The sequence below is a fragment of the Thunnus maccoyii genome, chromosome 19, assembly GCF_910596095.1.
Source record: "Thunnus maccoyii chromosome 19, fThuMac1.1, whole genome shotgun sequence".
NCBI lineage: Eukaryota > Metazoa > Chordata > Actinopteri > Scombriformes > Scombridae > Thunnus > Thunnus maccoyii.
This window is the reverse complement of record NC_056551.1, coordinates 4,837,565-4,860,745: the sequence shown is the minus strand read 5'-3', so window position 1 is coordinate 4,860,745 and position 23,181 is coordinate 4,837,565. Positions and strand designations below refer to the sequence as shown.

Below are 23,181 nucleotides of genomic sequence, written 5' to 3'. Positions count from 1 at the left end.
TCATTACTTCAAAATGAGAATATGTACAAACTGGATCAACTGGTTATGGGAATACTTTATCAATAAAGAACCAAGTAAGCAAGAAGTAAGCATGTAAATTTTCTCCTTTGATTGATGCTCTGAGCAATCTTCACAGCCACGCTAGTAAACTTTTGGACTGGACTGAAATATCTGGACAAACATCGGATGGATTGCCAAGAAATTTTATACAGATTTCAAGTCCCCATATGCAGTACTGTACCTTTAATGGCTTTGGTGATTTCTCAACTTTTCATTTAGCACCATAAAATTTGATCCAATATTTAGTTTATAACCACATACCTCCAAAACTAATGACATTTCCATCAACCTCAACTGTGGTTTGTCAGCAAATGTTAGCTGCTAAACATCTGCATGTTAGCATAGCCCTTTTTCACATCAGTTCAACTCATGTCATAGCAGGAAAAGCACAGGTGTTACTAATAACATTAACGATGGCTCTGCTCTATTCAAGTGTCCCAGTAAGACATGACAGTGTGACAGTGATCCAGCATGAACAACACCAGGACCCTGAAACTGAAGCAGCTAAATGGAATTCAGCCATCGTTCATTTTATTATTTACATCTTTGCTTTTCTACTGTGACATATCAAAATGTCTGTTGTGAAAAGGCTTATTGTGATTAGTCTTGTTCCTTTATTTTATCATCTGAAAAAATATTATTATAATATTAATATTGATTTCAACTGTATCATCCAGCACTAGTTTATCAGATTTGTAAAGTTATGAGATGTTGGAGTAAGTGGGAGGAGAGAGAGAGAGATAGAGAGAGATCAAGAGATAGATGGAAGAGGATAATAGTATTTAAAACTTTAAGCACCCAGATCATCTCAGCCAGGCAGCATTAGACGATGAGAGTCACTTCCTACACCATCACTGTGTGTGTGTGTATGTGTATGTGTATTTGTGGAACGCCTCTCACAGCTGTGTGTCTGATCGGTATGCATGCTGACATGATTTCTCTCTGAATTTGTGTGAAAGCATTTCCTATTCTTGCCTTCTTAGTTTTGTATGTGTGTGAGATCACACATGCAAGATGCCAGCTGTGTGTGTTTGTGTGTGTGTATTTGTAAGAGTTAGATGGTGTTAGAGATGCCAGGCTATCACTCTATGCAGGTTAATTGATTTTAGGTTCACACACACCCAGTGGGGACCATGTTGACCCACCTCAGAGCTCGTAGCAGGAGTTTGTTCCCCAGCTACAAGCACAGCAGCTGGACCCAAGCTGTCAAAGAACCGTCCGAATGTTTGGACTTCAGCAACACCTCCATAAAGCCCTGGAACTCCATGCAGGTCAGACGTTTTAATTCTTCTTGTATTGTGTTTTTAAATTTTGTTCTAGTCTTCTCTTTACTATTTATGATTTTATATTCAAATTTAGAGAGTAAATATCACATGTGCTAGTTCAATGTAATTTACTTGAATAAATATTCAAACATAAGACAATGTTTGGATTCAAAAGGGCTTTTTCACAAAACTCTGTATCAAAGTCAACACATATTTACTGTTTATTGTTCAGATATTATTTGGGCTGCAACTTATGATTATTTTCATTTTTGATAAATTTCCTAGAGCCCAAGTTGACATCCTCATCAAATAGTTTTATATCACTGTAAATGATATTTTCTCTTTGGGTTTTAGAATGTTGGTCGGACAAAACAAACTGGGAATATCAAATTCACAAATTTCAGGAGCTAGAACCAGAGATTGTTTAGCATTTTTGCCTAACAATAATAAAAATTGTAGATCATTTCCTGTCAATCAACTATTCGGTTGACTAATTGATTTTAGCACAAAATGTAACAAAGAAAAAAGCAGCTCGGAAAGAAAAAAAACTGCCGTAACAATAATTGCTTGCAGGTGGCACAAGAGTTAAATTTACAACAGCTATATGCATTTATTTCTTACAAAGTGTCTGCTGGTACTTTTCTGTACTACAGGTGGTGCAGGCTGGCAGGTGTAGAACCATGGACTGTATAAAGATATTAATAATTATTAATAATAATTCTGTAGGACATACTGATAATACCTGAATAGCTCCCTCCGGTGGAGAATCTCAAATTGTTTTGTCAGACCAACAATGAAAAATCTCAATATTTTCAGTTGACAATGAGAAAAGTAGCACATTAGACTAGTTGGAACCAGAGAGCGCTTTGTGTTTTGGCTCTGTTATCAAATATTTTGGTGATTCATTTCCTGCCAATCAAGTAATTGATTCAGTACTTTATGGTTTCAACATCTTTAACTGTTAACCAATGGATGCCAAATGGTGCGAGTCTCCAAATGTTAACAGAAACCAATCTGGACCAAGTAGTTGTGCATTTGCTAGATTCAGAATTTTAAAATGAAATATTTAAATAAAAATTGTTTTTCCACAATCACAGATGCATCTACGATACAGGATTTATATTTCTTTAACTATCTCCTTGTTTGTTGTACTTTTTTTCTTTTTGTCTGGTTTTCTCATATTTTGTAATTTATCATCAGTATTTGCAATTATTTTCAAATCTATTCCCTAGTTTGATCATTTCTTTACTTTATTTCTTTTGTTCATGTTAGATAAAAGTTTAAAATGCTGAATTCATCAACATGAGCTTTTTGTTTTATTTGAGAAGGACCTCAGCAAAGACATCTATGATCTTTATGCTGAGGATGAAGATGAGGAGGAGGATGATCGATTCGCAGTGTCTCCCTCCCGTCTGGCGCTTTCTCCAACCAAACACTTCACCCTCAACATCAATGTTGGAGGAACGGTAACTTTACCTTAACTTCTACCACAAACATACTGCTTGAATAGATTGATATACTGAAAACCTTATTATTAGATGTGAAGCAGCTCATTGAACTAGATAGTAACTGAGTCATAAACACACTCATTCACAAAAATACCAGACATTATCTGATATCAGCTTCCCAAATATGAAGTTTTGCTGCTTTTCTTAGTTTTATATCACTGTAAATTGGACTAAACAACTATTTTCTATTCTTTTGGTTGACCCATTCTATTCCTTTTTACGTATTTTGATTCTCTTGTGTTGTCCTCTTCTCCAGGTGTACCTCCTGCCCTACAGGTTAGCTGCCAGGTATCCGAAAACACGGATTGGCCGATTGGCTACATACACAGACCACAGCAGGAAGTTGGACCTGTGTGATGACTACATTGTCCAGAGCAACGAGTTCTTCTTTGACCGGGACCCTAAAATCTTCCACAATATCTTCAACTTTTACAGGTGAAATAAACTACATAATAAACTATAATATTATAAAATGGGATTAGACTTTTACACTTAAAATGAATTCAAATGCATGCCACACACACACAGTTTCCCTCCTCTTTCTATGAACACTTCAGATTATTCTGGATCTCCTGTCTCTGTCCTCTCCACCAGGACTGGAGTGTTGTGGATTAAAGATGAATTGTGTCCCCGCAACTTCCTGGAGGAGATAAACTACTGGGGCGTCAGAATCAAAAACAGCCAACGCTGCTGCCGCATCTCCTTCGAAGAGAGGCAGGATGAGCTGAACGAGCAGCTGAAGATACAGAGACAGCTGATGGCAGAGGTGGGTTGACTCATGATTTTTGTAAGGGACTTGCGTATGATAGCCTGGTTCCAGATCTCTGAATCACTGTCAACATGTCCAGATTTGTCAGCCAACTGTCTAGTGGTGTTCTGATGAATGTCTGTTTTCTCTAGTTCAAGAAACAACCAATCAGAGCCTTTGTGTGAGGGACTAAAAGTGAACTGTGTGAGAGACTGACAGATGGTGTAAATCACAAATCACTTTGCTGATTCGAATCACTGCGGATTTTGGCCTCCATCACTTACATTGAAAGTACATTTGAAAGAATGATTACAGCGAGGACAACTTCTCTCACTGTCCATACAGGGACCTGACTGTTGTTTTAAGACAAAATTAAAAACCTAAAAATTGTGAACCTGTCCTTTAACAAGTAACGTGCTATGTATCACACCTGAGCTGTAAATGGTGCTCTCAGTCACCAGAGAGGAGCTCCGCTGCTAAAAGCTACTGATTAAGACAATAACAATGGTGATTCACTATAGTCAGTTCACTCTGAAGATGCGTTGATAAAGATTTGTTCATACTCAACAGTTTAATCTGTGTTTAAATCACTTGTCATGATGCATTAGCTAAACTACATGTAACCATAGAGCAGAGGTTGGCCAACCCTGCAATAGAATAAATGCTGGTACAGAAATACAGATACAATGCTGCTCCTTTCCCAATTTATCTATTTTGTCTTCACATTATGAATGAATTTTAGTTTAATATTCCCCTCAAAAACATGAGAAAACTGATGACTGTGGGTGGGGGCAGGGCTAAAAGTAGCTACTGCAGGTTAGCAAACTGATGTAGCTCACAAATATCATCCAGGCAGATGGATACTGCAGGCCAGGAAGGAACTGGCAACAGTCACAGTTCAATAACTCTTCTTGATTGGCTCAGTCTTCGGCTGACTGTCTGTTGTCATGACACCTGACAATGATAATTGAACAGGTCTAGTGCTTTCAGGTGTCCTGAAATACAAAAAAACAAACGTCTAGGTGCAGTAAAGTCTTATTTTGTGTTGTGACTATCAGGCATCCTGCATTACTGCTTATTTCAGGAGTAAAAACAATGGTAACTATCCCTGCAGACAGTTTTGGTTTTATTCATCTCTGCGATTCCTGCTGCCACCCCAATAAAATACGAGGTTAATAGACTTTTATTTGTGGTGCTTATAATGAAATTCAACTACAACATCTCTTTCCAGAGACAGTGTGTCTGTCACAGTTTTCAGTGACACTAAATAGTCCCCATAAACTCTCTTAATGAATTAGTAATTCATGCACAATGATAATAATTTCTTCTCATCTGCCAGGCCCCATAATTATTAAAGCGCTGCAAAATAAAAATGTCAAGTCATCAGCTCCTACTGCTTCATTGGTAAAGCAGTTATTCAGTGATGTGCTGGCTGACTCTGAGTCTGTCTGACCTACATTATAAAGCAGCGCTCCACTCTGCTCCGCCGCCTTGACAGATGGAGAGAGAATAAGCTTTTTCTTGGCACTGATTTAGACAGATGTTTCCATCACAGAGGTCCCACTCTGATGCAGTTTGCTGTACCAGTTTTATCCCTGTTGTGTTTTCTTGACATTTAGTTTTATTTAGTTATTTAGTTCAGTTGTGTTTTATCTTGTGATCTTGACATTTTGTTCAGCTTTGTTTTATTTTGAAATGTTTTTTATAAACCTTTAATTCTCATTTATTATTCTTTCACTTCATTTTTGACCAACATATATGCTTAGTTTATACATACTGTATACTTCTACAACTTTAATGACTGTTGTGTTCTGTTTTTGTGTGTTTTGTTTTTTTTATTTCTTGATAACTGAGCAGTTGTAGTAAGTTACATATTCTCATCAACTGGCCACATATGGCCTTCTTTTTTCCCCCAAGAAAAATACAATCTCTCCCATTTGTCTTCTGTGACTCTGAACTGTTCCTGTTCGTGTCCTCCAGATGGAGATGGAGGAGAACGAGGCGTTATATCACGGCATGGCCTTCGGGCCGACCCGCAGGAAAATCTGGAACCTGATGGAAAAGCCGTTCTCCTCTGTCACTGCCAAGCTGATGGCGCTCGCCTCCTCCGTCTTCGTGCTGGTCTCGCTGGTCGCCATGACGCTGAACACAGTGGAGGAGATGCAGTACAAGGTGAGTGTTTCAGTTTGTGTGTGCGTGTGTGGGAGGCAAAAGAAGGCAAATATGTACTAAGAAGATTATTTCAATTCTGTCTCAGAATGAATGCTGTTCTGTTGTAGTGATTTCACAACTTGTTATTAATAGGTGGAAATATGCAAAACCACTGAATGGTCCTTTAATGTTACATTCAGTGAGACAAGAAACAAGTGAATGTGTCATTTATATTGTTAAGAGCTGAGCCAGAGCCACAATTTTCAATAAAACCTGATTTTTCCAAACACTCGGCAGCCGACATGGAGTAACAATCTATCAAGCAAACAGACAAAAGCAGATAATAAGTATTATTTTCTGTTCCAGACGGCGTCGGGTCAGCCGAGCGGCAGGTTTTACGGCGAGTATGTCGAAACGTTCTGCATCGCTTTCTTCACCCTGGAGTACCTGCTCCGCCTGGTGTCCACCCCTGACCTGAAGCGTTTCGGAAGCAGCGTGCTGAACACGGTTGACCTGATCGCCATCCTGCCGCACTACCTGCAGATGGGACTGGAGTGTTTTGAGGACAAGGACATGCACCTGCATTCAGGGGACATCGAGACCGTGGGTCGTGTTGGAAAGGTAAGAACAGGACGCAAAGGGGGCTGATGGGAGTTTATATGATTAGAGACAGAAACACTGCATGAGGGTGAGACCAATAAATGGGTGATTTTATCCTTTTTTATTAGAAATCAAATATCTGTTTTTTTATTTTACATACACTAATTCTTCATTGCATGTATCCTTCACTGACTGTCAGTGAAGAGTTTTCAATGTTGGTCTAAACTCAAGAGGAGAACACAATAAATCATAGAATAAATGTTTTTGTAATACATTAATTTATATTCAGTACCCAATCACACTGTTGCCATGGTTACACTAATCATTTGTTCATCTTGTCATCTGGCTGACATAAGCCAATTTCATCCTCAAGTTTAAGTTAAGTTGGAATTGTTTTGCCAAAAGTCTGCAAAACAAATGTATTAGCATTATCAGCCCTCATAAATTTGCATCAGTTGACGTGCTCCTAAAATATTATATTTATGGCAAGTCTTCTTTTAAATAGAGTATAGTTTAAGCTGCATTTAAAAGACTGGTTCCTTTTTTTTTCTTTTTTTTTTCCAAAAGCATTGATGTGACAGGAAAGTCGGGAGAACATCAGCAGTCAGTCATGTGCAAATTCTCTCATCCTGTTCAATCATGAGTCTGATATGTTCATTCAGACGGAAAAAAACATCAGTCCAGAAGACAGAAACTGGTGAGGAGGACCCTCGATGCAGCAGTCCATGACCAGGAGCTGACAGCCTTCTTCTTCTTCTGTGTATTTTCTCTCTGTAGGTGGGTCAGGTTCTGAGGATCATGCGTCTGATGCGTATCTTCAGGATTTTGAAGCTGGCTCGTCACTCGACAGGCCTCAGAGCCTTCGGCTTCACACTGAGACAGTGCTACCAGCAGGTCAGACTCTCAACCAGAGCTCCCGCTGATACTCAGAAAGTCTAAAATAAGATTCTCAGAATTTAAGGTCATACATGTCTTAAAAAGTCTTCTTTTTAATTATGTTAGGTCTTAAATTTTGAGGTGAGGCTTAGTTGTAATAATAGAGTAATATCTCCCCACAGGATTCACTCTTTTAAATATGTTTTGGTCTTCGGTCGTGACTCGGTCCAGCTCTTTCTTTTCTTTTTTTCAATTGGTTCTCCTCAAACCACCTTCTCTCACAAAGGTAACAGGATTAAAGAAGTACACAAACAGTACAGATGATGCTCAGTAAAGCCAGGGGTGTTCAGATGATCCTCTGTTATTTCTGATAGTTGCTAGAATCTGGATAATAATGTTTTTAGTTTGGAACCATGACAGCCAACATGTGACATGAAGGAGAGGAGCAGACTTTTCATTTGGTGACTGCTCAGCTGGAGTTCACAGGTTTAATGGACTGTTAGTGGATGAAAGGTAGATATACTGTAACATGAATGTGTCTTAATGTGGAGAATGAACTACAGACGACTCTGTGAGTGCGACAACGACCAGAACAGCCTGATTGACAACACAATGTGGTCAAAATTAACAATTCCAAGCAAATTGTAATTACATTTAAATTTTAAATTAAAAGGTTTTTTTAATAGAGTTGCATCTGATGTAAAGTGTAACAGTTAATTGCATTTACCATTAATTTGATTACTTTACAAATATGATTGTTATATGGAGATACAAAATTATCCAGAATTGATTTCAAACATGAAGTTCAGCCATAATGTACATTTGTTTTGCTGTGGAAAGGTTATTAAATGTTTTTCTCTGTCAAGGTCTTATAAAGTATTAAATTTGATTTCAAAAAGTGCAGCAACCCTGCTCTGAACCAAGAGATTATATCAAAGAAGACAATTACAGCAATCCAAAAACTTTGACTTGTATTTTCATACCTTGGCTCATCCAGGTCTGTACCAAATCTAGTGTGAATTGATTAAATTTGTAGGATGAGTGGAAAAAAAAAATCAAAAGATTAAAAAATACCAGAAAAATCTGAGTGGAAATGCAAATGTCTGACCAATGAATCTATGAATCTAAAAATCAGCTTTGCTCTGTGCCTCTCAGTTATGAGCATTAACATGAATGAACATCATGCAGAAACAGAGAATGTTTTTTGTGTGCAGGTGGGCTGTTTGCTGCTTTTCATCGCCATGGGGATCTTCATGTTTTCAGCCATGGTGTACACTGTGGAGCACGACGTTTACAACACCAACTTCACCTCCATGCCGCACGCATGGTGGTGGGCCGCTGTGAGTCGACAACCTGCCTGCTTTCTGTCTCTTCTCTACCTGAACATATAAAATCTCTCTAATGGTTCTGCAGTTGTCACTTTAAGAGACTGTTAGATGTTTGACTGATGCTAAAATCAAGAATTTATATTTCGTATCTTGTGTTTCTTCTCTTTCATCCCTCAGGTGAGTATTTCCACGGTGGGCTACGGCGACATGTTCCCAGAGACTAACCTGGGCCGCATCTTCGCCTTCGCCTGCATCTCCTTCGGCATCATCCTCAACGGCATGCCCATCTCCGTCCTCTACAACAAGTTCTCCGACTACTACGCCAAGCTCAAGTCCCACGAGTACACCACTGTCACCAAGGCCCGCGGGAAGGTGCACTTCACCAGGAGGGCGGCCAAGAGGTTCGCCGAGTGTTGCGAGGACGTCGTTCCGCCAAGGACATCCCGCTTTCAGTAACCTGCGGCTTTCGAGTCTATAGTAAGATCTGGGAAGCAGGAGGGACAGTCCAGGATGTGATTGGGACAGCAGAGAAGAACATCAGGAAAAGATGGAGGGAAAACTAAAATCTGGAAAGAAAATTCAAATCTTGGAAAGTGATGTTGGAAGTGAAGCTGTGGCATTCTATACAGACTCCATGGCAGAAATAGACTGCAGGAAGAAAACACTTTTTGGATTCAAAATCTCACTCCCAAGTTCAAGATCAGGATTTGACCTGAAGGAATGTTTCATTTTGTGTCCTTTGATCCATCCTCTCATTCATCCCCTCCTCCTGTTTATTCCTGTTAAGCCTATCCAAGCATGCACTGGGAGAAAGGTAAGGAAATGCCCTTCATTTTTTTCTTCTCCTTTATTTTATTTATTTGCCAAAGTGTTATATATATTCATCCTTTTTAATCTACATCTACACCAAAGCTGTCAACAGCATCATCGTCCTCTTCTCTTTCTCCATCAACACTCTATCCATTAGTCTCTAAAGCTGACATGTAATCCAGGATTCAGTAGCGCAGGACGACAGGACTGAAATAAATCATAAGTCTCATATCCATCTGGACCATGGATATGAGACCTGTTTATCTGCCCCGTGTGTCTCTCTCTAATAATAAACCTATGTCTTTCTATCTGCTCGTCACAAAGCTGTGCAGCTCTGTCTTTGTGTGTGTGTGTGTGTGCACGCCACAGAAACAATCATGATGTAATTCTGTTGCAGATAGGTAGCTGCTGAGCTATTAACCTTATCAACAGTGTTCATACATAGTTTTGTACTGAGGTGAACATGCAACAGAATGAACCTATTACTTTGTCAGTGACTGTGAATTTTTAAACAGATGAAATAATTCAGTTAATGCCTGCTGCTTCAGTTTCAGGTTGATGCTGGATCACTGTCACACGGTCTTACAGGGACACTTGAATAGAACAGAGCCGTCGTTGATGTCATTAGTAACACCTGTGCTTTTCATACTGTGACAGGTCAAAATGTCTGCTGAAGGTTAGTGAGTGAGCGAGAAGAGTGTGTGAAGGATATTGTGAGTGAGGCGTGTACAGTATGTGTGTGTGATTATATAAGTGAGTGATGTAGTGAAGTGGTTTGTGTACAGATTCAGTTAATGTGTAAAGGGTGTGTGTGTGTGTGTGTGTGTGTGTGTGTTTGAATGAGCGTGCACATCTAAACAAGGTCATGGGTGACTGAGCAGAGACATCAGCAGGACAGATGGAATCTGAACTAGCCCAAAGGTATACACACACACACACACACACACACACACACACACACACACACGTTTGTCTTTATAGCCTTGTGAGGACTCACTTTGACATAATGCATTCTGCCATTAGGCTATAGTGTGTGTGTTCTTTCCTTCCATTCTCTTGAGGCTGAAATGGATTTTAAAAGAAAATTGCAGTTTCATACAACTTTGGTCTTGTTTTCGTAGTTTTGTCCATCATCTCTGTTATTAATAATAATTTTGTAGTTAAGTTAATGGCTGAGATCTGTGAATACAGTGACATCACTTGAAAGTTATACTGAACACAAGCAGTCAGATGATCAGACAGGTTGTACACAAGATAAATTTATCCAGATTATCTCAAATTTATTCAGAGGTGAGACAGGAAGTGAGCGTGCATTGAATGTCGGTGATAATCCCACATTGGAGGCAAATGAGTGATAATTATTGACAAAGGTCACACCTAAGATCTGACATGCTTCTGCATCATATGGTATTTTTTCTGGAATCTAAAAATGTTTTTTTCTGCAGTGAAACCTTATTTTTAATCATTCACAACTCTGCTCTAAAAGTAGTGTCTTATTTTGGTGATTTTTTTTTCAATAGATTTCCAGTCTGACTTTTATTTTGGCACATAATTAGAGCATTTTGTAAATGAAAATGAGATTTTAAACATTTTAATTTCAATTTTGTCATACATTATGCACAGAAATGTAAAATGACATTTTAATTTCATGATATGGTTTCACTTTAATATCGGCAGCCCTGGACTTCCATACACCATTGTGTATGTTTGCTAGATGAGAGAACAACAGTTGATCTTATGATGTGTGGTCTAGTAAAGCTAATCATACTGATATATTTAGCTAAAATTTATTAAATTATTAGTTGACTTGAGCCCTTTAATATGTCATTTGTTTTTCTTAAATACACATCTTGTGTTAATGAAAGCTTTTTATTCTTCATTCTCTGGTTACAACAGTCTGACATACAATTTAGTCACAATAATCTTTATTTTGCCATTTTCTTTCCAGCTGATAAAACAATCACTCACAAAGTACAAAATTTTACAAAATATTTGAAACAGAATCAATATCTTTGTTAACTTTTCTTCTTCTTTTTTTTTTTAAATACCTCAAAAAACAAACAAAACCATCAGTTCTTTTACCTCAGCAGAGGGATGAGGTCTAATGTATACATCTGTGATAAATTGATAACCTGATGACACAAACAGGATGACTGGACAGCAAGTACCTGTTCTGCTGTTTGTATCCACTGACTGTACAGCCTAGTGTTCACCCGAATCACCAAAACAACCTTTAGACTGTATCCTGCCTCGCAGATAATTTTGACATATCTGACTCTGTTTTTTCTAGTGAAGAAACAGTTTCCAGTGTAACAGGGACACCATGTCTGGAAATACAGGACATAGAAGGCAGAAATCTGAAGATCTGGACGGATGAAATCTGTATCTGTATGGATAGAAACCACTAGAGAGAAGTGATGCTTTTTTGTGATGAAGTTTTTTCAACCTGTCTGTATGCCATAAATTCTCAAATAGTTTTCTTTACCTAAACTACAAAGAGGAGCAGGTCTCTATTTGAAGACATAGAGACGTCCTTCTTCCTCACTAGTTCTTGTTTTACACACATTTGACCATATTTTAGTAAGAAGCTTCCCTGGTTATTGTTTTGTTCCTGTTTTAATTTGCTGTTAATACAAACTCAACACTTGTCCATGTTTACATGTTGTCTTGATTCCGCAGCACTGATACATCACTACAACAGTCATGTCATACTCATCACTGCATGTAGAGTCAATGATACTCAACACTTCCTGAAGATGTTTTAGACTCACAAGAAATGAAGATTACTGAATAACTTAACAGCGAGTGAAAAAACGGCAAAGTATAAGTGATTTAAATTAATTACTAAAAGAAAACAGTATGCATGTTGAAAAAGAGAAGGTGAGTATGACATGACTGTTGCACTGATGAATCCGTGCTGTGATGTACAACATCCCAAATGTAGGACATAAACTATTACAGTACATCTGATTCCAACACCCCTCAATGTTTGTAGCAACTAGCCTTTATTTATTTATTCAGCCCAGTTACTCCACCCAGCTCTGATGAGACTTTGCCATTATCTGAAGGCTTTAATAGTGAATTGGTGTGAAATGTACAGTTCATGTATGATAAAATTGAACTCTGCTTACATACGTCATCTGTGTATTTTAACCTGTTTTGCTGGTAGCATCACCTCATCTTTCATTATTCACAGATATAATCCTCAACAGTTTCCAGACAAACTCACGTCCATTTATCCATCAGTGACTGAAATCAAACAACAGCGTTCCGGGTCGTATCCACTTCCTGATAACATTCCCGTCTGCTGCTACAAACACTCAGTCTTGTTGATGTTCCCTGGAAAATAAAATGAGTCACTGCTGCACAGGAAGTGATGCGCTTCACGGGAAGAGTTTGTTTGGAATAAGAAGTCTCTACTTGTTCAGATTCTCCAGCAGGATTTCAGCTCCTTTGTTGTTGCTGATGCTGCTGAGCTCTGACGTGATGGACTTCAGCGCTTCCTTCACCTCCGCCGCCACGGACTTGTCACAGCTGTTCAGGAGGCTGCGCACAATAACACAGACAGATACTTACAAACCAGACACAACCACATCTTCTCTAACTTAACCATTAAGTAACAGCATTGCATCACAAGTGTGTGAGTCTGCACACTGACCTGCAGAGCACCATGGCTCCCCTGTTGGCTTTGACCCAGGTCTTCAGTTTGTCCGTCCCCACCGTGTCAACCAGTATCCTGCCAAACCGCTCTGACAGGGCGAGCGAGGCACACAGGAACAGGGAGAGAGAGAGGAGAAGGGAGAGTCATTAATCTTTTCACTTTTATTTACTGTCACCAGGATGGCTGAGTTTCTGTCTTATCTGTCTGTTGGCAGGAAATCTGAAAATCTAAACTGATTTCAATGCATTTAGATGGAAAGTTGGGCCGACAATGAACTGAGTAGTTTTTGGGTGCAGTAAGCGCCCCCATGTGGCCATTTATAAATCATTTCACACTTTCACATAACTCCTGGACAGGCAGAAAAGCAATATGTGTTCAATAATATTTTCTCTGATTTTGATACTTTAGGATCTTTCACTTGCAAACACACACAGGGTGATTCAACAACACTTGTTCTGAAGGTATCCAGAATCTTCAAATATTCCTCTGACCATCTGAATGGAAACATATTCTGCTTTACAACAGGATTTTTAATCTGTTTCCCAAATTGTGATTATATTTCCTCATCCAGGTGTCAGATATTACAAACTTTGTTTTTTAAGACACAACAACACAAAGATGTAAATGTAACTGATGATAAAACTTTTTAAACTGGTGTTCACATCAATCAAGTTGAGCATGTTATTTACAGCTACCTTATTTTTGTTTAGATTAAAAAACAAGAGTCAGGACTTAGTCAAATCTTTTTTTATCGTGCAGCAGATGGAATATTTTTCATCCAGATGGTGAGCAGAGTCTTAGTGGAAATACTTTCAGAGCAGCGCTAACATGTTGTTAAATGATGGACAGCTATTTATTTTGCAGAGTGACAGATGCTCTGCTCTGTGACTCAGATGTAAAAACTAGAGGAACAAACTGGGGCTCATTAGCATCATGCAAACAGGTGAGAAAAGAAACTAGCAGCTGTGCAGCTGATTAGTTTATTTTCATTACAGGTTAATTATTCAGTTCAGTATCATTTGTTAAATTTAGACATGAAGTGATTCATTTGCAGAATGTTTCAATTTGATTCAGATTCATCACAATTAGTGGGAATTGTTTTTGTGAGGGCGTCTTACAGTGGATGAAATGTGAAATAATATAAATCATATGGGTGGATGGGAAAGAGTTCACTCACAGTGGTTATATGATTGCAGCGTTGGTCATGTGAAAATAACAATACTGTGCATTGTGTGATTAATTGATTGTGTTTGTTTGTTGGATAGTATTAATGTCAACATCAGTCAGAAACAACACAACATGAACTGAGACCGTCAGCTAACTGGAAAGAAGGAAATCAACCCTAAAATTATTGGGATGATTTTGCAGAACAGTTGGCAGAGATATAAAGATTTTAAAATTTGAAACATATGTGTGTGTGTGTGTGTGTGTGTGTGTGTTTGTTTGTTTACCTTCTTTGCCGGCCTCTGACAGTGTGAGGTCCTGCTCTATGAGCCATTTCAGCACCAGGTGTCCTGCTGGATGTTCGGCCATGTGAAGCTACAGAGTGAAGAGCAGAGACTCAACCAACAGTCACAGTCACTGAGTATCAAACCTCAGTACTCTTTTGGTAAAACTGTCAAGTACTGGAAGTTGGCATCAAATGTCTGATCAGATTGATAATCTTGTTCACGTATTCTTTGATAATTGCTGATTTAAATAATTAAGATTTTATGTAGTCAAAGTTCTTGTTTGGCTGCTTGTGTTTCGACACCTGATAACTTTAGTTTCTTTTGTTAAATGACAACAAAGGCTTCAAAGCAATGCAGTTATTGAAGCTTTCATAATTACATTAACTCTAGTTAATAAGGTCGGCATGGTAACATGCTCACAATCTTCACTTTCTGATGTTCAGCAGGTAATATTCTAGAACTGCAACGATTAGTTGAATATTATCAAAATCATTTGGCAACTATTTTGATCATTGATTCATTGTTGAAGTCATTTTTCAAACAGTTGATGGTTTCAGCTTCTCCAGTCGGAGGATTTGCTGTTTTTTTTCTGTCTTAACATTATTGTAACCTGAACATCTTTTGGTTTTCAACTGCTGGATGAAAAACATTAAACATTTGATGACGTCACCTTGAAAACTGTGAAAGGTGTTTTCATTGTTTCCTTTTATACAGCAAACCATTCATCTGTTTATCAAAACAATAACCAGCACATTCATCATTTATAAAATAATCATTAGTTCACCATGTTAGCATGTTAATACACTAAGCTCATATTCATTTGTGAAGTTAAATAACAACCAGCAGTTTCATACTTTTAGTTTTTCTACACTACATGAGTCCATGTGACTTTTGTTTTGAAGAGCTGCTTTATGCAATATGAATATAACCAAAAGAGCAACATAACGTTTTCACACAACACAAACTGATGTTTGTGTTGTTGCCATCAGACAACATTTAAAGCTCCTCCAGAGCTGCTGAATAATAAATAATTCCAGGATTTATTAAATATTAAATGAGCATCAAGAAACACACAGACAGTCTGTTCATGAAGCTGCTGGCTGCACTGAAGAGAAACTTTCTGTTTCTGGTTGGAAAATGATGAACCTGTTGATAAATTACAAGACTTATATTCATCACACACACACACCTCTCCTTTGATCCCTCCCGGCACTAACTCCTGATTGGCCATCTGAGCCACGGCCGTCATGGCGGGCCGCAGGTCCCCGCTGGCTGACGCCAGGATGTCGCTGACGGTGACGCTGGTGGCCTTATCCATCACCATGGCTGATGTGTTTTCAGAGAGATAATTCAGCAGCGGAGGGGAGACGACTTCCAGCAGCTCCTTCCTCCGAAGCGCTGTGTCCTTTTTACTGATGAGAGAAGCACAGAACTCTTTCATCATTTACATCCATCCTTCCTTCAGGCTGATGTTTCTTTCAGTTCATTTCTAAATATATATATATATATATATTTGTGGAGACTTGAAGCTTGCTGCAGCTAAATAATGCATGTGTGTAAAAGCTGTTACCTGTGTGTGTTTCCGTCTCCTTGCTCCAGCACCTTGATGATCTCAGGCAGCAGGTGAGCCGGGTCTCTGGGGCTCAGCAGGTACAACAGCACCTTCTTACCATATTTATTACTGATGACCTCATCCAGAGACGCCAAGATCTCCTGAACAGGTGGGAAACAGGTGATGTCATCATACAGTACGAGTGTTTGTTTAAACAGTGACTGCAGGTGTCCTAAAAATCAAACAGGATTATCACTGAGTCTCATGATGCATCATGAGATCAGACTTACTGACAGAACGGCCTGTTTGACCAGCTTGGTGTCGTCCACACAGTCAAATATGGCCAGAAGAACCAGATGACCAAACTCCCCCTGAGGACAAATAACAGTCAGCAGGGTTGAACAACAGGAAGTGTGTGATCAGATATTTCTGATCTTTTCTTCATTCCCATTTGCTAATAATATACTGTCAGCTTGTTTCTATTCATGAATGAATGAATGAATGAATGAATGAATGAATGAATGAGCAGTAGTGAGAACTCACCATGGCAAACTTCACCATGTATGTCTTCATAGTTTTGATGATGACTTTTCTGTCCTGAAACATGAGACAAAAACCTTTTACTCAAAACAAAGACGTGTTTAGTTACTTCAGCTCTTTTATTTCCTGCTATTGAGAGGCTAAATCTCTTCATGTAATACAGATATATGTATATGAGGTGTGGAGAGTGCTGATCTAAGGATTACAGGGACATGAATAAGGAGGAGTCTACCCTTTCATCACAGCCTGACTGTGGAATTTTGAAGGGGATTCATAGCGAGTGTAGATGAGAGACTGATGGCAGGAAGTGCAGCAGCTTGACAGTAGTGTATAATAAAAAGTTTCCCGATGTGATATTTATTTTTATGTATATTGTTTTTTTCCTAGAGTACAGCTAATGCACACATGTAGTTAGATGTGTTTGTCAGCTGAGTAATCCGCATGAAAGCCTTCCCTTTCATTGTTTTATGTAATGTTTGATATAAATATGCAGTATGTTGTTTAATATCAGTAACTGACCCCTGTTCATAGTTTACAGTAAAGTTAGAACATATATCAGGTGGTATGCTTGTGACATACAGTACTTGAGGACAATGTATATATGAAACATTACACAGACATGTATTTTGCAGACAGCCTTACAAGTCACACTGAAGTCTGCTTCAGTAGATTATGCATGGCACTATTCACACCTCATACATGCACTTTATTTTACCTGCAACCACACTTTATTTGACTCTACAGTGTCTGATGTGGGTGTAATTTTCCACTTTTAGCCAGCATGGCTTTGGCTTGTAGCTTTATTCATATTGTTAATATTTTTATTGCTGTTATGTTTTGGACTATAGATTGTGTTCCTCGTCCTTGGTGTAGTCTAGTTTTTAAATTTAATGTTTTGTGTGTGTGTGTGTGTGTGTGTGTGTATGTGCACACACACCTTGGCCGTCCCGTGCCACAGACAGTTCATGGCCACTCGTGCTCCATCGTGTGTGTGAGCCATGTAGACCACAGACTCTCTGATGGACTCAATCATCTCCTGCTCACATCAGGAAGACACAGCACACACCAACAAGAAGAGGCAGGTTAGTGAGGAATACAGTCAGCACTAAATAAACATCCATTTTTATTAAGTTGTAATATCCACATTTTAATTTATTGCTAATAGTTCTACTTCAGAAATATGCTGCTTCTACAAATATTTATAAAACATGATGTGAGACTTGACAGAGCTGCTCACCGTTCTCTGTTTGTCGGGTGCAAACAGGAAGAAGTCCAAGAAAACTTTGTGGACCAGAGAGTGTTTGATGACTTGTTCTCTGAAACACAACAACAGATGCTGTGGTCACATGAGGGAATCTTTGTCTTTTAAATACTTTATTGATAAGATGCTGAGATTCAGATTGCTTTTCAAGAACCATGCTGGAAGAAATGCATTATGAACATGATGAATTCTTTCATTTTTCTTTTTTTATTCCCTTTCTTATTTGGAAAATAGTCCTCGTTCTCCATATTTTCAAGTACAAATATTGATTCAAATTATATGAAATTAGAAATGTAAAAGGGGGATTGAAAGCTGCATATATGAATTTAAGTTTGCAAAGTTTATTAACTTAAATTAACTTACACAATAAATAACTTCACTTTCTAGCTCAACGAGCATTTTTCCACCATAAAAATAACATGAATCACATTAAAACAATCCTCAACTGTGAGAATTTCACTTTTCATCCATTTCCTTTTAAGGGCTTGCATTTCACATAATAATTTTTTGTTTGTTATTTGTGTGTTTGTTTGTTTTTCTTTATCTCTGATGTAGACCTACAACCAACCATTATTTCTCCTTTTAATCCTTCAACCATAAAATGTCAGAAAACTGATAAATTGTCCATCATAAGTTCCCAGAACACGAGCTGACAAATCAAATGATAAATGAAAGATATTGAATTTATAAAGCTATAAAACAGCAACAAATCCTCCCAAAGCTTGAACTAAAGAACTTGCTTGAAATAACTTAAATGATTAATCAATTATAAAAAATGTTCATTCATTTTCCATTAATCAGAACAAACCACTGACTCTGGTTGCTAAACTGATAGTAATAAAGCATGAATTAAAACTATTTCTCTGCACAGATCAGTTCAGTTTAAACTTTCTGTTGGTGTGTCTGTTCTTTGTGTTTGAAATGTTTGGTCTTACTTCTGGGCCATGGGAGTGAGAATCTGCTTCATCTCATCGATGATGTTGCTCAGCTTGTCGGGGTTCTCCTCTGCAACTTTCTCGATGGTGTTACACACCGAAGACTGCAGAGAAATGTTCACAGCCGGTCAGTCAGCAGATATTTCACACACATTAACACGGTGAGTCCCGCCGTAGGGAGGGAGTATAGGAGTCAGTAGGTGTGTGTGTGTACCTTGCAGACGGTGAAGGTGTTTCCGTACAGCTCCTCAGTGAGCATGAGTCTCTGTGCCAGCACGGCTTTGTCGTTGTAGGCGTATTCGATGATGGACGAGGCAGCGGCGTGACGGAGCATCGGACGTACGTGACCTTTAAATGTTTGCATCACACCTGCCAACAGCTCCTTGTTCCTGTTGAAGAAGAAAACAAACAAACACACACAGTTCATACAAACATGTCCACTTTTAACTAAACACAGTTTACTGACTCCAGATCACCAACACACAATCAATACACAACAAACAAGTCGTGACACCTAGATTCAGTTTTCATTTTCAGTGCAATACTTTGATTTTTTCCAATTTTTTTTTCTTACATTTTGATTCTTCGTTTATGGACAACATATATTTATAAAATGCAACATGTCATGTGTTGACTCACCCGTACATCAGCAGTTTTTTCACCACATGTTTGCCGTACTGTGACTTACACAAACCAATCACATCATCTGTAGGAGGAGAGGAAAAGATGCAAAAATAAATAATATGATAATGCAGGTTATTCATCTGTAAAAGAATAATTGAACACCTTACATATTGTAGAGAAAGTGGAAGTTATGTAAATACACATCAAATTATTTCTACCCAACATACTGAGATCTCCACTGTCACATGTGACTAAATGGAAATGACTCCAATATTTAATGTGTTTGAAAGACTCTTCTTCTCTCTGTGATATTATCTATGATACATGTCCAGGTTAAAAGGAGAAATAACATATTTCTAAAGAAGGATTTCAGTTGTTTATGTTTTCTGTGTTAATCAGATTACAGTTAACACTCATTAAATTAACACTAATATAATTTAAAACTTGGAAAGTTCTTAATGATGGAGAACCAGGCATTTACTGTGTACCTTTAATGTTGTAAGTAAACCACAAATATGAGTTCCAGATGTTCCAGATCACACATTCATGTCTCACACACAGCTGATCAGACTTTTATGAAACGAGGGAAACAATTCATCTCATTGCTGCTTTTCATTTAAAGACAGAACTGACTGATGAAATGTGTCACTGCAGTATTTGTACATCAACACACATTCTCGCTCAGTGTCCCACAACGACTGACTCAGTAGCTAGAAGTTTGTGTTTCTCTCAGAACAGAGGAGTGAAACAGGAGTTTGATTGAGTAAAGAAAAACTTGTCTGCTCACCTTTGAGTTCCTCAAACACTTCCTGTCTCTGCTCGTGGCTGCCGAACTGGATGAAACACTGCAGCACTCGCACAGAGTCGTGAGCAAACGCCATCTGGAGGTAGGAGACAACAACAAGAGTGAGGCTTTTTATGTCTCATGTCTCCACATCTCAACTTTTTTATTATTATAGACAAAACTACAAATAAGACCCAAGTTGTAATAAACAGAATTATCCTTTAAAATAGGTGCTGCTCAATGTAAATCAAGCAAAAATAAAAGAAGAGTCATGGTCCCACCCACACTGTTTGATTGACAGGTGATAAGATGCCGACCAGACACACTTTGGTGACATATAGCTGATCTGCTCTTTCAAACAAACAAACAAACAAACAAACAAGACAACAATTCTGCAGGAAACAACCGATGGAAAAGCAGAGAGACGCTCACCTGTTTGATCTTCCCACGGATCAGATCATGAAGCTGCTTCATCAGTTTCTTCTTCGTGTCCTGGTCACATTTCTTCCTGTTGACACACACACACAAACCATCACCATCTGTCAATGAGTTTATAATAGCAGTAGCAGATATATTATACTCAACATCACACATTAAATGATGAAACTTTCACTTTCTGTTTACTTCAAAAGCTAAAAAAGACACAAAGACAGCCAGGGTTAGGAGGTTCACCTCCCACTGTGTGTGTGTGTGTTTGTGTACCTCCTGAGGTCTCCCCACACTTGTTTGGACTGACAGATGATCTGGAACATGTCCTTCCTCTCCGCCTCCTGCCTGCTCTTCTTCAGATCCTTCTTCCTCTGCTGCCTGTTCTTCTTCAGCTCCTCTTCTGTCAGCTCTCTCTTCTTCGGCTTAAACTCGCCTTTCTTCATCTTCTTAGCCCTTGGACCTGATCGCACACACATGACATTTCAGTAATAATCACGACGGACAAAAGATTCAAGCGACAGAGAAACAAAGGTTCAGGTTGCGGTACTATTTCTTTGAGCAGAGCACAGAAACAAGCAGCCAATCACAGGCCCGTGATAAGTTTTTGTTTTGTCTTTAGATTAGCAGCTGCAGCTGTTAGCAGCTGAGATTCAATCAGAGCTGGTGTGTTCCTGCCTCTTGGGGCCACGCAATCTTGATGGTTTTCCTTTGTTTTTTTATATTTCTTGTTGGGGAGTAACTATGAATTCAGGAGGAACATGATCAGCAGCAATGAGAAGTAAAATACTTCAAATATGCACACATACATATCCACATTATAATCTCACAGACAATGATGAAGATGTTTACTCACCGTCTCCTCCTTCTTCATCTTTGGCTTTAAATTGCGACATTTTTCTCTTGTTCAATCCCTTCCCATCTTTGGAAAACCCAGGTTTGTGTTCTCTCTTGCCGCCATCTCCACTCTTGCCCGGTTTGCCTTTCCTTTCTGTGCTGTTGAACGGTTTAAAGGGCTTTTTACCGCCTGGTTTTCCACCGAGTTTGGTCCCTATAGAGTCTGGACAGAGTGAGACATGCAGATGACAAAGCTGGTTGAAAGTGACGGTGCACGTAGCTGCTAGCTGGTTATACACGGCTTACCTTTCCCTTTCTGTGTAAACTTCTTTCCACCTTTGGGGGAGAAGGGTTTTTTGGGTTTTGCCTCCATCCTAAAATGTATCCAAGAAAGAAACAAACAACAGCAGAAAGAGACAAATAATCAGATATCTGGGCTGCATAACATTTTACATTCCAAAGTCCCACATATTTCCAGGCTACATTTTTAACTGGATTTAAAGGACGGGTTCACAATTTTTTCAAAAATCTATTAAAAAGTTTATCTGAAGCTGATATGAAGCTTCATCCAAAATGAGTCAAATCAAGTAGATATCTTTCAATGTTACAGTCTTTTTAGTGCCAAAGTCCCTCTTAATGTTACTATACTTCCACCACAGCTCAACAGGGAAACACTGTCTGAGGAAACACAAAGAGGGAATTTGATGCTAAAAAGACTGTAAATGTGTCAGATATCCACTTGATATGACTAACTCAAACTGCTGAAGCTTCATATAAGCTTCACATCAACTTTTAAATGACTGTGTGGACACACTGTAGATTTTGGCCTCCATCACTGACGTTGAATGCACATTTGAAGGGGATCTTTAATAGTCAGTATGAACAGGAGGAATAATTACAGTGAGGAAAACCTCTTTCACTGTTCATATGGACATCTGACTGTCGTTTTAAGACAGACTTGAAAAAATGTGAACCTGTCCTTGAAGGAGATTATCTGGTCTAATAAGACATTTAAAGATCAAGTTTAAAGAAACGTAAACGTTGCAGGAAAACGTGTCAACGTGTCAAATTCGTGTCTACATATTAGTATGAAGAGCTTTATATAAAAAAGAAGAGCTGTTTACAACAGGTAAATGTAGAATGTTCATCAAATCTAAACATACTAGATTCAGCATAGAAATAAACATTATTGTTATTTGATAATACACAGGCAGCTACACAGTATTTCTACTGGCTGGTCCCATCTTATCAGAGTCCTACACGTCAGTGAAACTCCACTAAACTTTTGTCAGTTGTTCTACCTTAAGTTCTTAAAGGGAGGTACTGTTAAATAATCCACCAACAACATGAAAACAGCTAACTTTAGCCAACGACTCATTAATGAAAACTCTGAAGACTATCTAATGTTTGATACTTGATTAACATTTTTTACTGGTAATGACTTGGTTAAATTTACATTTTATTGCAGCACATTTATTCATGTGTGCTTTAGACTGTTAGTCGCTACTTTTACTTGGGTATTTTCCCCCCGAGCTAGTTAGCTAAGAACATCAAGAAAGCATGTCAACAAGTATTACTGAACTACAGATAAACGTCTCGCGGTTCTGTGTTCTGTTATTTATACTAACAACGCTCCAATAACACAGTTTACAGCATGTTTACTAGCGTTACTTACACTTCTGCTGTTCACACACGCTGCTCCTTCTGTCCATGCGTTCTGTGACCAACACGGTTTACGGCACACAACGTCCAATCACATTCAAT

General features: G+C 38.5%; 2 protein-coding genes across 3 annotated transcripts; one reads left to right on the top strand and one right to left on the bottom strand.

Annotated features, from left to right (window-relative positions):
* The first annotated feature begins 633 nt into the window (after positions 1-633).
* On the top strand, positions 634-9,614 carry kcnv2a (potassium channel, subfamily V, member 2a). Its single transcript, XM_042395945.1, has 9 exons — positions 634-1,331; positions 2,654-2,791; positions 3,090-3,268; positions 3,428-3,599; positions 5,562-5,753; positions 6,099-6,353; positions 7,110-7,226; positions 8,423-8,548; positions 8,714-9,614. Exons 1-9 carry the CDS (start codon positions 1,194-1,196, stop codon positions 8,990-8,992), a joined length of 1,596 nt encoding a protein of 531 aa, XP_042251879.1. The 5' UTR covers positions 634-1,193; the 3' UTR covers positions 8,993-9,614.
* A 1,640-nt stretch (positions 9,615-11,254) lies between these two features.
* pum3 (pumilio RNA-binding family member 3) lies at positions 11,255-23,179 on the bottom strand. Of its 2 annotated transcripts, XM_042395944.1 has the most exons (18): positions 23,093-23,179; positions 21,724-21,791; positions 21,437-21,640; positions 20,857-21,043; positions 20,587-20,662; positions 20,158-20,251; positions 19,386-19,452; positions 18,961-19,135; positions 18,747-18,850; positions 17,788-17,866; positions 17,488-17,586; positions 16,554-16,607; positions 16,301-16,381; positions 16,029-16,171; positions 15,648-15,870; positions 14,459-14,546; positions 13,005-13,095; positions 11,255-12,892 (listed from the first exon to the last, which is right to left on the bottom strand). In XM_042395944.1, exons 2-18 carry the CDS (start codon positions 21,788-21,790, stop codon positions 12,763-12,765), a joined length of 1,962 nt encoding a protein of 653 aa, XP_042251878.1. In that variant the 5' UTR covers position 21,791; positions 23,093-23,179; the 3' UTR covers positions 11,255-12,762. The 2 variants fall into 2 exon arrangements, with proteins under 2 accessions (XP_042251878.1, XP_042251877.1); XM_042395943.1 differs by lacking the exons at positions 21,437-21,640; positions 21,724-21,791; positions 23,093-23,179 and having other exon boundaries at positions 11,255-12,685; positions 12,767-12,892; positions 20,857-21,038.
* Between the last annotated feature and the right edge of the window lie 2 nt (positions 23,180-23,181).

Coding starts and splice junctions, on each gene's coding strand:
- pum3 (XM_042395944.1), bottom strand. CDS start 21,790: ATGGAGGCAAAACCCAAAAAACCCTTCTCCCCCAAAGGTGGAAAGAAG. Junction 16,608..17,487: donor TGTGGCACGGGACGGCCAAG/GTGTGTGTGCAC, acceptor CTCATGTTTCAG/GACAGAAAAGTCATCATCAA. Junction 15,871..16,028: donor GGAGACGGAAACACACACAG/GTAACAGCTTTT, acceptor TTCTCTCATCAG/TAAAAAGGACACAGCGCTTC.
- kcnv2a (XM_042395945.1), top strand. CDS start 1,194: ATGTTGACCCACCTCAGAGCTCGTAGCAGGAGTTTGTTCCCCAGCTAC. Junction 1,332..2,653: donor AGCCCTGGAACTCCATGCAG/GTCAGACGTTTT, acceptor TTATTTGAGAAG/GACCTCAGCAAAGACATCTA. Junction 7,227..8,422: donor TGAGACAGTGCTACCAGCAG/GTCAGACTCTCA, acceptor TTTTGTGTGCAG/GTGGGCTGTTTGCTGCTTTT.